This window comes from Hibiscus syriacus, unplaced genomic scaffold, assembly GCF_006381635.1.
Source record: "Hibiscus syriacus cultivar Baekdansim isolate YM2019G1 unplaced genomic scaffold, ASM638163v2 tig00116962_pilon, whole genome shotgun sequence".
Taxonomy (NCBI): Eukaryota; Viridiplantae; Streptophyta; class Magnoliopsida; order Malvales; family Malvaceae; genus Hibiscus; species Hibiscus syriacus.
The window spans coordinates 1,303,054-1,319,108 of NW_024063488.1; the positions used below are offsets into that span (position 1 = coordinate 1,303,054).

The 16,055-nt window shown below is 33.0% G+C and overlaps 1 protein-coding gene across 3 annotated transcripts; it reads left to right on the forward strand.

Annotated features, from left to right (window-relative positions):
• Positions 1-3,964: 3,964 nt before the first annotated feature.
• Positions 3,965-6,690, forward strand: LOC120190045 (transcription factor BIM2-like). 3 transcript variants are annotated; one of them, XM_039193171.1, is made up of 7 exons: positions 3,965-4,135; positions 4,204-4,309; positions 4,798-4,867; positions 4,994-5,089; positions 5,420-5,841; positions 6,027-6,156; positions 6,324-6,690. In XM_039193171.1, exons 1-7 carry the CDS (start codon positions 4,066-4,068, stop codon positions 6,432-6,434), a joined length of 1,005 nt encoding a protein of 334 aa, XP_039049102.1. In that variant the 5' UTR covers positions 3,965-4,065; the 3' UTR covers positions 6,435-6,690. The 3 variants fall into 3 exon arrangements, with proteins under 3 accessions (XP_039049102.1, XP_039049103.1, XP_039049104.1); XM_039193172.1 differs by having other exon boundaries at positions 5,423-5,841; XM_039193173.1 differs by having other exon boundaries at positions 3,972-4,120.
• The last annotated feature ends 9,365 nt before the right edge of the window (positions 6,691-16,055 follow it).

Below are 16,055 nucleotides of genomic sequence, written 5' to 3' on the forward strand. Positions count from 1 at the left end.
GGCACTGGTGATCCACATGTCAACCTTGTATGACCACTTTCCTTGCACCGAATACATGTCGATCTCTTCTTCTCTTCACCCATAGACGGTATACGATCGTGACTTTTTGGTCGGCCAGGTAGCCTTCTGTCCATGGCTGGTGGCAAAACTGTTTGTAAGTCATCTGGTATGTCCCACTCAGAAGGATGTGGAATAGGGTAGACAATCTCGGCATAAGTCTGTCGATAAACTTCTGTAGTGTAGCAATCCATAGCGTATGCGCTTGAATCATCTTGGTTTAAATGAAGAGCAACTTTTATAACATGGCCACACGGATAACCATCTTTCAAACCCGACATCTTCTAGTGTTTGAGCACACTGAGGCAAAACACGTCTTAAACAATTTATATGCTTATTGAAATCCACTTCCCGATAAGCTTTTACAGCATTCCAGTATGTCCATTTGTGCTTTTTTATACCAGCAGACCTTGATTTTAGATTTCTATACAAATGAACACCACAAAGTCCATGAAAAGCATCTGGGAAACACCTTCTAACAGCGTTGTCAATTGAGTTTGCCCTATCGGATATGATTGTCAGATTGCTAATAGGACCTATGCAATCCCTAAGATGCCCCATAAACCATGTCCATGAATCAGAGGTTTCAGATTTGCCAACCCCGTAAGCTATTGGCAATATCCCATTGTTAGCATCCATGGCTACTGCTAATAAGTTTACTCCAAGGTATCGACCTTTCAAATGTGCTCCGTCAACTATAATAACTGGGCGCATGCAAGTAATAAACGAACGAATCTACAAAATAATATACACAAGAAATACAATCATTTAAATGTGAAATGCATGTAACTAACAAAAATGAGTCAACAAAATTATATTGATTTACTAACCGTAGCACCAATGGCGATAAACAGCAACTCAAAGTGTCCATCTCTATCTGTTTTGATATGAGTTACCGACCCAGGATTTTTTAGCTTTAAATTGTGACAATAAGCCGGCAGTTGGGCAAACGATGCTTCTGGCGACCCCCTCAACAATTCCAAGGCATAACATTTGGCTCTCCAAGCTTGAGAATATGATATACTAATCTTGAACCGAGCATTCATGTCAGTCATAATTTCATGTCCCCGATATACCCTGCCATTCAAAAACATTAACTCAGCCAGAAAACCACCCAACACCTTTTTGTTTGCCTGTCTATGGTGAGGAAAAACTTGGGTTCTTGAACATGTATGTTTATCAATAAAAGTCCTAACTTGAAACATTTCGCAATCTTTTATTCTCTTTGCAATCATACGCCACGTACAGTTTTTGTCAATCATACACCTTGTTTCGAAACGATCTTTGCTTGATTTGGTGCTGAAAGTTGATTGGGATTTGGATTAGAGAAAGGTTGTGGGTTTTGAGAAAAACTTAGTTGATTACTACCCGCTACTGACCCAACAATACTACTTCTAGGTTCAACAACATACAATATAACATCATCTTGTGAAACACTAATGTAAGCAATGAATCGTTCAACATCTTCATTGTCGGTTAACAAATAAACTTTACCATTTCTCTGATAAGATAGCCTAAATCCACTTAGGGGCTCTAAATTCAATTTATTTGAAACACGTAGCATTAGAGTTTCATAAGTTAACTTTTGTAAAGACAATTTTAGTTGAAGATTCATGGGTAAAGGCATATATTGTAAAACACCATGAACATTATCCCATGACCCTCCAAAACACAAATCTATCCAAACATGATCAACATTAGATGATTTCATGGTTGTAAATTAATTTACTAAACAGACGAGCTGCGAAACTAAAACCTGTTGCCGGATTGGGAAGGATGTCGTTGGATATAGGAACGGATATCGCCGGAGAGAGTGATAGATGGAGATGGAATGAGTTGCGATTTAGGGATTTAGTTTATGATTTGCTGCTGTTGCGTAGTTATATACCCAAAATTTCAGTGTTGTGATTTAAAGATTCTCGTTGCGATTTACGGATTATCGTTGCGATTTACAGATTCTCGTTGCGATTTACGGATTATCGTTGCGATTTACGGATACGCGTTGCGATATACGGATACGCATTGCGGTTTACGGATATGCGTTGCGATTTATGTGTTCGCGTTGCGATTTTCATATTCGCGTTGCGATTTATGTGTTCGCGTTGCGATTTTCATATTCGCGTTGCGATTCTGGAAAATCGCAATGCGAATTTGTACTATCGCATTGCGATTTTCAAGAATCACGTTGCGATTTTGGAAACTGATTTGCGATTCTGGGGATCGCGTTGCGATTTTTATTTCGCGTTGCGATTTTGTTGGTCATTTTGGCAAATCCAAAAAAAGTTGGTTAAAATCGTATATTATAAGGCATTTTTGGTCACTGAGGCGATTTTCTCTAAATAGAATGGATAAACTTGACATGAATCGATTTACTCGACCCAATAATTAATATTAACTTGAACATGATATTTAAATGATTCGATACCTGACCCGAATTATACCTAATCCAAAATTTAGTGAAACTAAAATAAACTAGAACTGAAATTAACCCGAACCGAAATCGAAATAAACCAGAATCAAAAGCAAACTGAATCGAAATTAACCCGAATCGAAAGAAACCAACACCAAATTTTAACACGATCTGAAAACAATCCGAACCGAATTTAACCTGGCCCGAAAGTAACCCGGACATATTGAAATTGATAAAAGTTATTAATTGATAAAAGTTATTTTCAATAATAAATTAATTTAAATAAAATTAATAATTTATTAAAAATATTATATTTATAATAAAATAATAGAAAATTTAAGAGGAATATAAAAAAAAATTTAATTGTAAGATTAAAAACATTAATAAATAAAGTTTATTTATCTTACTTGTTATAGAAATATTAAATTTATAATAAAAAGTAATAGAAAATAACTAAAACAAAAGAAATAATATTATATTTATAATAAAAAATAATATAAAATTTACTTATGTTACGATTAAAACTTAACAAATAGAGTTATATATTATTTTTTAAAATTTAATAAAAATATTAAATTTATAATTGGAAATAAAAAAATTAATAAAAAATTATTTCTTTATCAAATAGTTCTCATTATAAACTTTTAATTCGAGGTCAATATACAATTTTGATAACAAATTATAGCATGTATTATAGGATCATATTTGTGTCAAATTATCGATTTATCATATGGTGGTTTAATTCAAAATATTGAACGATTGAGAATTAAAATTAAATATATATGATAAAATTAACAAATAAGAAGACATTTTTTTACAAGTATATATCAATTTTCTATATATGCTTGATTTTGATTAGATCATAACTAATTCAATCCAAATTAACCTAATATAAAGGTTGACTTAAACTGAAAATAAACTGATCCAATATTGATCTGACCCGAAATCTAACCAATTAGGTATTAACCAGACCCAAAAATCAACTGACTTGATATTGATCGACCCGATATTGACCCAATCCAAAAATCAATCGACCCGATATTAAATCGAAAAACAACTGATCCAATAATCACCCGATCCAAAAACTGACCCAACCTGATACCCGATATGATCCGATTCACCGTATACCTAAACTAGATCCAAATCAGATCCAATCCGGTCTGAACAAAATTAAACTGAATTTAATCTAAATTTAAAATTATCTGACTCAAACCCGATCCAACTCAAACCCGATCCGAATAACTTGTTTGCCGCCTCTACCTATAAATGAAAAATAAAGTGTCCTTATACGTCACCATGAACGCGTACATTAGCAGCCACCACTACTGAACGCCAGTATTAACTAATTTGTATAAATTTTAAAAAAGAAATGGAACCAATAATGTCTAAATGAAAATGTATCAATCAATAAAGCCACAAATTCCAAATTTTAACAATATTCTTATTTTTCCTTCCCATTTTTAGTGCAAAAATTCTCCCTCTTTCTCTGCAAAAACTGACTCTCCATACTCTCGTTCGAACTACTCTTTCGGACCTCTATTTCCAACCCTCCGTTAGAATTTTTATAATTTTTTATATTTATTAAACCAAGAAACGAAATGGTGAAATCCGTGGCAACGGCGCAGCTTCATCAAGACGAGGAAGACGACGATGGTTTCGAAGATAGAGGTGTTTTCCTTTTATAAGAGTTTCAGTAATTATTATTGTGTTTTAATTAAAAATGCTCTTCTTTATAGGGGAAACAGTGAAAGTGGAAGAGAAAGGAAGTGAGCAAAAGACGAGCACTAATCGGTCTAAGCATTCTGAGACGGAGCAGCGTAGAAGAAGTAAGATTAATGAAAGGTATAAACTTTAAGTTTCCTTTTTTTTTAAAATATTGATTCTTGTTTATTTGTTTTTCCATTGGGGTTTACTTTTGTATTTAAGTACTAATTGAATTTCCAGAATTGAAAATATTCAGATGTATTGGTTATAAATGCGAGAATTTTTTAGAAGTATTTAAATTAGAGGGCTTTGGTTGTAATGATAGTTCACGAAATATTAAACAATTGTGTTGAGTGGTATTGTCTCATATGGTTTGCTTATAATTATGCCATTTTGTTTTATGTTAGATTGCTTTAACATACGTGAAGCCTTCTCGTGGTTCTTTTGTTAACTAAAGTTTGTACAATAAGCCTTTTTCTTGGGGGCAGCTTGGTGTATCTGAAAATGGATTCTCAAAGCTTCTTTGAATTCAATTATGTTATATTTTGATGATATATTATGGCAGTAATCGGTTTCAATTCTTTAAAGATATTTGAAGCATTCTTTGATTATTTTTGTGTTGTCAGGTTCCAGACTTTGAGAGAGATTATACCACAAAATGATCAAAAGAGAGACAAGGCATCTTTTCTGTTAGAGGTCACCACTCAATGGCGTTTTTCCATTAATTTGATATACACATACATTAGATATGTTTGTACATGCATAAATCTAATCATTTATAGTTCCTTGATGGATTTTGAATACGACCTACTTTATGTGTAGGTCATAGAGTACATTCAGTTTTTACAGGAAAAGTTGCAAATGTACGAGGGATCATACCCAGGGTGGAGCCAGGAGCCAACAAAAATAATTACATGGGTAATCTTGTATATGCTTCATATTTGGGCCTTTGTACACCCATGTCAATGTTGTTTGCACGAACATCTAGTTATGTTATTGTTTTAGATTAATGTTTGAGAGGCTTACCTATCGAAGATTTAAAATGCTAAAGCATGGGTGTTGAAGTTCCAGTGCATATTTTGGATTTGTTTTGGAGATTATTATTGCCATGCATAGCTAACTAGTAGTTTTCAATTGACAATAGAGATGAATGCATCTTATGTTTTGAGCAATAGGCGGTTATTATTTTGTTCACATTACTTTCTGTAATTCAAGAGGAAGCTAACTGAGTTTATTTTATTTTTTTAACAGAAAAATCATCATGGGATTGCAGAGAATTTTATTGACCATTCTCAAACTATGAAGAATGGATCTAGTTGTGAGAATGATGGCATCATTCCATCAATGGTTGTGAATATGCAAAACTCAATTGAGTCCAACTTGGGTGATGCTGCAGTTTTTAAAGCACTTGATCATCCCCCTGCATCTGCTACTTCTAAGGTTAACATGCAGACACGGTCAGATGCAATTGCTACTCATGGAAGAGGTAGCATTGCTTTTCATGAGTCTGCTTCTGATTCCGTGAACATGGTACATCAACCCCAGTTTCAGTCATGGCAGAGTAGAGACTGTCTGGCTGAGAGTGTTATTCCGAACAATTCAGCAATTGAACAAGAAGAATTGACTATCAGAGATGAATCAGTAGGCTTGTCAAGTGCTTATTCTCAAGGGTGAGCAACTGCTATGTATATCTTATGATTTTGCCTGACATAATGTACAGGGAGGACATTTTCATGATTTATTTCTCAGATTTTGGTTAATGGTGTCATCTGTTTACTGATATAATTTATGACATGCCCTTCCATGATAGGTTTTATACATGCTATTAAAAGAGATCAGTTTTTGTTGTCAACAGGATATTGAATTCTCTGACACTGGCTCTACAGTCTTCAGGAGTGGATATGTCTCAAGCGAGCATCTCTGTGAAAATTGATGTTGGTAAACGAGTAGTTAGCGGAGTGACTTTTATGCCATCCAGTTCTAAGGTTTATTTATAATCCTTTTTGGCCAGATTAAGTATTAGTCAAGTTGTTTTTGTGTTTCCTCGTCTTCAATTATTCCCCTCCCAGTTTAGTGACGGTTTGGACATGAGTCAGTAAAACTATTTGCTTCATATTCTAACCTGTCTTTTTCTTTTTCACCCTTCATCTAGGAGAAAGAAATCCAATACATAAGCAATCAAGTGATGATACAAACTGGAGTTCGGAGCTGCTCAGAGGAGTCTGATCAGGCTCATAAGAGGCATAGAACTGGGAAAAGCTAGTGTATGATTCATGATCTATTTTTTTCCCATTTTCTTCATTCGGTTCCTTTTTCAGTCAATTTGGGTGCTCATTTTTGCCATGCCATGGTTCTCATATTATTAGCTCTTAAAGACCAAATGTAAATGTTTATACAGCTTGGTTTGCCAAGTCGCATCAATTCTCATAGGGTGATAATTGTTATATAGTCTTTACTTAAAACTTGTTTGGGACATAGGCTTCCATGCATATATGAGAAGCTGCTTTGCCACTGTTACTATAATATCATTGTAGTATCTTCCATTTCCCACATGTTGAAGTTTTTGGCAACATTTCTTGTCTTGTGCCCCTTCATAATGACCTTTGTTTGTTCATTACCAAGTGTTTGGGAACAATGTCTCTAAAATCGTCTTGCTGGTTTGTTTTGAGTTCAGACAAATATTGTTTGCTTGAGCCGGTAAGTAGATTCCCATGATTTGGATCTAAAACCGATCTAATTTGAAGAACCGAATAATCGGATTTAAATTAATCGGTTTGATTTGTTCAGGATTTATGATGTTTCTAGGTGCATGGTGAATCAAAAGATTGTCATGATCAGAGGCTCAGCCGTTAGATTTGGGGTCTTATTTAGGTGTATGTTGTCATAATATTTGCATGATATGAGGTTATTTCGAGTTGAAGCAAGTTATTTAATATTAAAAAGGTGAGGTATATTGTAATGGAATGTAGATAAAAATAGGGATAATATCATAAATGGTCCTAAAATTTAGTGAATTTATTAATGTTGTATCTCTGTATTAAAAATTATTAATGTGATATCAATTCGCTACCTCTAGTTGAAAATGTTCAGCGTAATATTCATGCCATGAAACCGTTTACCACTATTGTACTTGGTATTAACGCTGTCAAATATGACTTATTATGTGGTTTTAGCAAATTCTGTTAATTAATTTTATTTTAACATATTTTTATGTTAATAAATATTAATTACTTTTACTTTTGTAACTATCACATGATAATTAGTAACATATTGATAAATTATGTTTTAACGTCAATTCAATAATAGGATGAATCATGAGATGTTCATTGAATATTCAATGGATTGAATTCCTAGTCAATTTGATGGAACTATTTTTTTTAAGAATTTGATTTGATTGTGGGTCTCGATTAGTTGGGTGAACATTGAAAATAAGTTGATTGTCACACCCTCAAATTCTAATTTAAAATATATTTGATTTATTTAATTTAATTAATGGACCAGAATGAATATTTTTTGAAAATTTTGGGTTAGTTTCGATAATCTAGGAAGTTTAAGGACCCAATCCTGAGTTTTCCCATTTTTATGGTCAGTGACGAAAATAAAAATGAAAAATGTGTGTCTAAAGGGTTTTGAACTCCTAACCCAATGCATGACCAACTATTCTCCAAACATCTAAAGAGGTAATTGTTTATGATATATTTAATTAAAATATCTCTTAAAGTTATCAGATTCAGGTTATAACACCCAAAAAAACTCATCTCCCCATTTTAGAATTCAAACCCCCTAACTTCAACCCGCTGCTCCCCACTTCCACCAAATCCATCACCGTTTGACTATCATTGAGCTCATCACCACCCTCATCCGACTCGTCATCGACCGACAACCAAAACCCGAGCCTCCTCGCTTCGAAAATCGACGTCGTTCGCCGTGATTTTTATCGCGAGACTCGACGGAAAAACCTAAATAGCCGTCGTGATTTTTGCTGCTTTCCGGCCAATTCGGTGGTTCGTCTCACCTCAATGCCCTCACCGACGCTCTCCATAGGTGAGTCCGATCAAAACCCGGTAAGGATCGTCGCCTCTCCGTCACTACTCCGTTCGCCCACCGTGGGTAAGTCATTGGTCACTTTTTGTCATTTTAATCGTAATTGTGGCTTGGATTGGATTTAATTCGTGTTGTTTGGATTTATGAATGTGTTTGGAGTAATCAGACTGCCTCAACGGCCCCTGTCGTCGCTGCACGCACCGCAGTGTGCGTGAGCCTTCTCGGCCGGCCCAGAAAGCTTTAAATTCGATCTAGACAGACCGAACCGATTCAAATTGACTCGAATTGAGTCAACTCGATCGAGTCAATTCAAATTGAGTCAACCCGTTGACTTTGACTGACCGTTAACCTGACCGTTTGACAGCTCGATCCAGCTCCTCTCGATCCATTTGACTTTGCGAGCCAACGATTACTCGTATAATCCATAAACCCTAAGAGTACTTGAATTAAAATATTATTATGATATTAACTCTGTTACATTATGAATTAGGTTCGAGCACTGTTGCAAAGCGTGGCGAGGTAGATGCTCAGTAAACTCACTGATTGATCCCTTTTTGCTAGGTATATTCCCTATGTGTTATATGATTGTTTTATCTGTTTTGAAATGTGATTTATCGAAGTTACTGATTTACTGAATCTTTTAACAACTCAATATTATGATCTACTGATTTACTGGTTGACTGATTATGAACTATGGTTGTTTGATATATGTTATCTGGTTATTTGTTTTGACTGTAAAATATGATTATGTCGATTTATGGATCATGAAATTTACTGCTTACCATGTGAACTGTTTTATTGAGATACTGTTTTGGGTAGGATATTAGAGTATGAAGGTTCAACTCTGATCAAGCTGGTAATTCCATACGGACCTAAGGTGACCATTGGGTAGGCTTCGAGGTTCCAAGAACTTTATTGAGTAGACTCTCAGGCCCCAATATGCCCTCTTAGGTTGGCTCTTATACCTAATGGGTATAGGGTAAATTCTTATGGATGCTGTTATGGGGAACTACATTTTGGTGTAGGGGAGGAGGGTAATTATGAGTTATAAAATTCAAGCTTCACTATAACTTTTATAATACTTTAGTTAACTACTTCCTGATTATTTTATCCATTACGTTTTACTTGCACTATTGGAACACACGGAGCTCCCTAGCTCACTTTCCAAACTTTTTCTCTTTTCAGATACTTTTGGATAGACACCCCGAACCTGACACTTGGAGGATCGACGCATTTTGCACATAACATTTTGTTGTAATGTTTTTATCTTTCGAATTGCCTTCATTTTCGGTGACACGTGCCTATATTTTGAAATAATTGTTTTACGACTTATACTGCCTTTGCTAATGATGTTAGATTTACTGCGGTACATATTATGACATATTTTATTTTACTCAGTCACTTTTGTACTTATATTTACTCGTTTAGATTTTATCGCTAATAACTATGTTTTTTAAAATGTATTTATAATATGAATTTAAATTATCGAAGAATGTTTTGAAAACTTTTACTGTAATTCATTAGATATGACCGTAACGTATAAGTTGGGTCTAGGGATTACATTGATTGTCAACGTAAGAGGTTGATTTTATGTGGTTTAGCAAAATATTCAGTTTTGATGACTAGAAAGAGTATAAATTGCCCTACAACCATACAAGTAGATAATATGATCCGAAACGGAAGCGAGACTTTTTCAACTTATGTAATCGATTCTTATAAATTTAATCATAAGCTACTAACTATTCCAATAGTAAGGGAGTATCTAGATCTGTTTTTTTTAAGGAATTATCATTACCACCTGATTGAAAGGTAGAATTTAGAGTTGAATTATAATACAGGATTACATCAATTTTAATTACTCCATATTGAACCACCCTAGTTGAGTTAAAAAAATCGAAGGTCTAACTTCAAGAATTGTTAGACCGAGGTTTTATACAATCCTATATATCACCTTGTGGTGCTATGATATTATTTTTAAAAAAAGAAAGATGGTTCGATGAGAATTTAAAAATAATTGAAATAAATCATATTAATATCAAGAATCATAAAATAAAATTGAAAATAATGAAAAAGAAAGTGAATACAGAACGAAGATACGGCGCAAAAGATAAACACCTTAAGAGTCCCTTGAATTAAGAGATTCAATAAACACCTTTAAATAGTTCTAATCTCTCCTCCAAGATTGATTATTGACGAATTAAAGGTTGAAGAACGAAGATAATTCCTAACAATCTTTCAAGAAGACGATCTTATTATTTGACTCAAAGAAGACCCTTCCTAAATTATTCTTTATAATCAACTAGTAAGGGACAAAATAGTAATTTATGTTTTTATTCTTCTAATTACTTTATTTCTAAGGAAAAAATGTTGAAAGTTCTATAAGTGTGGGAAAAAGAATTCAACCAAAAGATTTGGATATGATCTTAGGCTATGATTTACAAAGTGAATCACTAACTAATTAAAATATATAAAAATAATAAGATTAAAATAAATTGACCACTAAATAAGGCTTGATCAAATATGGACTATAATTTTAATGTGTTCGATGAATGTTCATTGAATTATTTATTAAGAAATATGATATGTGATCAGTTTCATCGATATTTGGACCATTTGAAGTTGTAAGCCTAACCTAAATAGATTAGGCTATATTAATTACAAAATTTTAGTATTTTATCAATGTAAATTATATTTCAAAATATAATATTAATAAAAGAAAATCTTATAAATCCGTAAAATCTATATGCTTACATAAAAATTCAAAGAAATAAAATTCATCTAGTTTTTTTTGTTTGCCCATGATTTCACATGACATATGACATATAACTATAAAAATATATCTATTTAATTTTATAATAGATTCACATAGTATATAAATTTAATCAATAGATTTTAAAATTTATATTTATATAATCAAGATATTTAGAGGAATTTTAAAATATTTTCATATATATATATATATGTGCGTGTGTGTGTCTAAACTTTTATTTTTAGAGATGAAAATTTATGAACCTACATAAAAATATAGATATTTCAAATAAAACCATAAATATAAATCAAATTAAAAATTATTTTAAAAAAATAATCTTCAACTTATATAAAATACTTGATAATTTGGTTAAAATCCTCAACTTAAAGAAGATGAATGGCTCAAAGAAAGAAGATGAACAAAAACAAGCAAATAAGGAAAAATACAAAAAAAAAATTACATTTTAAAATAAAAATAACAAACAAAAATAAATTTTCATTCATTCAAAAGTATAAAAATGGATATTAATTTTTTGATAAATAATATTTAAGTGATTTTCAAATTTTAATATAATATACATAATTTTTTAGTAATTAAATTTAATAATTTATTAAATATATATTTTAGGGAGCTAAATTTAATATGCATAATATGTTATTTTTAATGTTTTTACGGAGGGGGCCACGACCCCACTACTCCCCACGAGGTTCCACCTATGGATCAAACTATATAATTAATAGATAATATAAGGCATAATGAAAAAAATAGTAGTAATATTTGCACAAATGATTATTTTATTTTTTTTAGAAATATTTTAGCTTTTAATATCTCACTTTTTTTAGTTAAAATAGTCTCTATTGACTGAAAATTGTTAGTTGACTAATGATTAACACATGTTGCTGATATAATATTTGCACAAAAATATTAAAATATTGAGAGTTAAAATGCTAATAAAAAAGATATGAGACAAAATGATCATTTCTATAAATGTTGGGGGCTAATTTTATCATTATGCTATAATATAATTCAAATGATCTTCTAAGCCTGAAGTCAAACTCTTGCACCATGATTCAATCTCATTATTAGAACTTGTGGAAAGTTCAATCCATCACGTCCATGATATTACATGTGTATTCATGCTCGTATTTAGGGATAGATAGAAAGAGATAAGTAGGTTAATCGTCCTCTTAAAAATGTATTTTCGTCTCTTCTTTAAATTTTAGAGGTTTTTAGAGATTTACCCTTAACATAAAATTATATATTCGTCTCTACTCATATTAATGAACTAACAAAATATTAGATATCAAGATAATAATAAGAATAATTTTAAAAATTAAATTATTATTTAATTATTTAAATTTTTAACACATTTAAGAATATTTATTGTCTTTATATACACAAATGCAATTAATATATATATATATATATATAAGGTTAGGAGCGAGAGAGATATTCTCGGTGAAAGTTTTCTCCAAGAATGATTAGCGAAAACGTCCAAGAAGAACAAAGATCTACAAAGAAAGTAAAGAATAGAGAAACAACAATGGAGGAAAATGAATCAAATCAGCCACCAGATAATATGCAAACTGAAGAAGGATTTCAAGATGTTAATGAAGCAAACAAAGATAATCCTAAGAATCTGGGAAAAGTTTCGTATGCTGCTATGGTGGTCAATGGAACAAATTTCAATAAAAATCCTCCCGTCAAGATGCCTGAAGAAGAAATAATCTTTCAAGAAGGGGATATCACTATGAACAACTCTGGAGAATTTCCAAGGATAAGCTTCTCTAAAAGAATCCATGACCTGATAGAAAATAATATGAAACAGGTTATTATTACTCGATTGATGGGGAAGAAGATTGGGTATAAGGCTCTGATTAACAGAATATATGCATTATGGAATCCGATATGAAATTTCAACTTGATCGATCTTGATAATGATTACTTTCTAGTGAAGTTAAAAAAACCTGGAGGATCATACAAGAGTACTTACTGATGGTCCTTGGATGATCTATGGAAGTTACCTAACTGTTCAACCATGGTCAAGAAATTTTTCCACATCCGAAAAGCACCATTCACAAGTCATTGCGTGGTTGCGCCTACCTGGGTTACCATACAGGTATTATAATACAATGTTGATTAGAACAATTGCAAACACCATTGGAAGAGTCAACAAGATTGATTATAATACAAAAGTTGGAGAGAGAGGAAAATTTGCCAGAGTTGATTTGGTTATTGACCTAAACAAACCTCTTATTCCATGTGTGGGAATTGATGATTTCTTCCATAAGATTGAGTATGAAGGACTACAACAAATATGCTTTAATTGTGGCACATATGGTCATGCTAAAGAAACCTGTTAGACCAATCAGCAGGATAATCAGATGGAAACTACAAGAACTAATCAAGACATTGGAGCACAGTCAACGAGTGATAAAAACAAAGAAAACTATTTCGGTCCGTGGATGGTTGTGCAACCAAGAGGAAGATATAGTTAAAATCAAAGAATCCAAAACAAGAACAAAGAAGTGGAAAAAACAACAAACCATGGGTCCAGATTTAAGCTGATTCAAGAAGAAATGTTAGAGGAAGAGCCCAAAGATAACAACAAAAATCACCAATATATGAACAAGGAAGGGAATTTGCATAAAGAGACCACAGAACCGAACACATCTATGAACCAGCGAAGAAATAAAATAAAGGACAGAATAACAGTGAGTAACAAAGACACTGCAGCACAGGAAGAAGAAAGTACAAAACAAAATCAGAATAGAAAGGTATCCACTAGCGCTGGAAGAAACCACAACAATTTAATTGAGGTTCCTATTATGGAAAAAGAAATGGAAATGGGTCATGAACATACCAGGGAACATAATATTGGAGGAATTCAAATTACTGCTAAGGAAAATGCCCATATCAAGGAACACAGGTCAAATTTGGGAATTGGAAACCACACAGCTATATCAATTCAAGAAAAAGGACTATAACTGTAGCCAAACGTCTAGATGGAACTTCAAAAAGAAACCTAGTCCTATTTATCGGATTACAAATAAAGTTCTGAAGTAAGAAAATCCAGAAACCCTGTCACTCCTAATGCTCCTTTACTATCTGAATGGATCCAAGAGAATAACATGAATGTAGAAAATTTAGCCCCACCTGATAATAATAGTCCCAATACCAATCAGACCCAACTTGTGAAACAAACTAATTATAATCAGTTACAAGAAATTGATCAGAGGGGAAATGAACAAGCTGATAGTATCACTTTGCTTTCTCAAGATTGATGAAAATCCTTTTTTGGAACACCAAAGGAGTTGTCAAACACTCAATTAGAAGACATTTCAAAGATTGTGTGAATATCTACAAGCCTAAAATCATCACTCTTATGGAAACCCACATTAGCGGGAGTAAATCAGATAAAATCATCAACAATATGGGTTATAACAGTTCTTTTAGAATCGAAGCTCAAGGACACAGTGGTGGCATTTGGGTTTTATGGGATAATTCGGTGGAAGTAAAGATTCTAAATGTTTCTAATCAGTATATTCATGCTGGTTTCAGATTCATTAATAGTAATTATTGGGAATACTTTACTGCATTGTATGCTGGCCCTAACCCTAATATTAGAAGTAAGCTTTGGGAGCTTTTGTCGAAGCTTAACCCTCACAATAATGCTCATTGGATCTTAGGAGGTGACTTTAATTGCATCCTAAGAGCTGAAGAAAGAATTGGCGGTAGCAACCGATATAGAGCTGTGAGTAAACTCTTTCAAGACTTCATCTTTAACAATGAATTAATGGATATTAATTATCACGGAGATGAATTTACTTAGCGAAGAGGTAACCTTTGGCAAAGACTCGACCGCTGCTTGATGAACATGAAATGGCTTGAGTTATTCCCTTATACTAGAGTGCAACATCTTGACCGTATTGGTTTAGATCACTGTCATCTCCTCTTTCACACTGATCAACTTTCCAATGACATCAAAAATAAACCTTTTAAATTCTTGGCTGCCTGGATGGAGCACCCGGATTTTGAAAATTTGTTGAAAATAGAATGGGTAAAACACAATGACTTATTAAAGAGAATCAATCATATCAAGTTTAGCTTAAGATTTTGGAACGGAGAAACCTTTGGAAGCATTAATCAAAAGAAGAAAAGAATTATCTCGCGCTTGAAAGGTATTGATAAGGCTCTACGCAAATACAACTCTACCAGTCTGTCTAACATTGAGTCCGAGCTAAATATTAAGCTTGATATTATATTGAGATATGAGGAACTTCTCTTGGCTCAAAGGGCGAGATGTAAATGGATTGCTCATGGTAACAAGAACACGAAATACTTCCACTCTTGTGCAATCGCGAAAGATAAGATAAAACAAATTATGACTCTTAAAATAAACTCGGATGGTTGGTGTGATGATCAAGAAATTATTAAAAAGCATGTTAAGGAATTCTATGAGAAACTGTTCACTAGGGATCTTTCGAGCAATCAAAATTTGGATGATCAAAGACTTTTCCCTGAGCTGAAAAAAGATCATTGGGATTGGTTGGATAAATCGGTTGACAACAACGAGATTAAAAAGGCTTTATTTGTCATGAGCCCTCTCAAAGCTCCCGGATTAGATGGCTTTCATGCTACCTTCTACCAAAATAAATGGGACACGGTTGGGGAGAAAGTTTGTCACTTAGTCAAAAAATGCCTTAATGGGGGTCAGATTAATGAAGAGATTAATAGAACAAGTCTGGTTTTAATTCCTAAGGTAGATAATCATGAAAGAATTACTCAGTTCAGACCCATTAGCCGTTTTCAGGTTATCTACAAAATTATTATGAAAGTTATTACTAACCGCCTTAAACCTATTCTGCCTATTGTTATCTCCAATAGTCAAACGAGTTTCATTCTGGGAAGGGTGATTACTGATAATATCATTCTTGCTCAAGAGGTAATTCATTCTATGAAGAAGAAGAAAGGAAGGAAATGATGAATCGCCATTAAAATTGATTTAGAAAAAGCTTATGATAGACTGGACTGGAATTTATTAAGAATACTATGGAGAAATTGGGACTGCCTAACAGGATTATGAGAGCT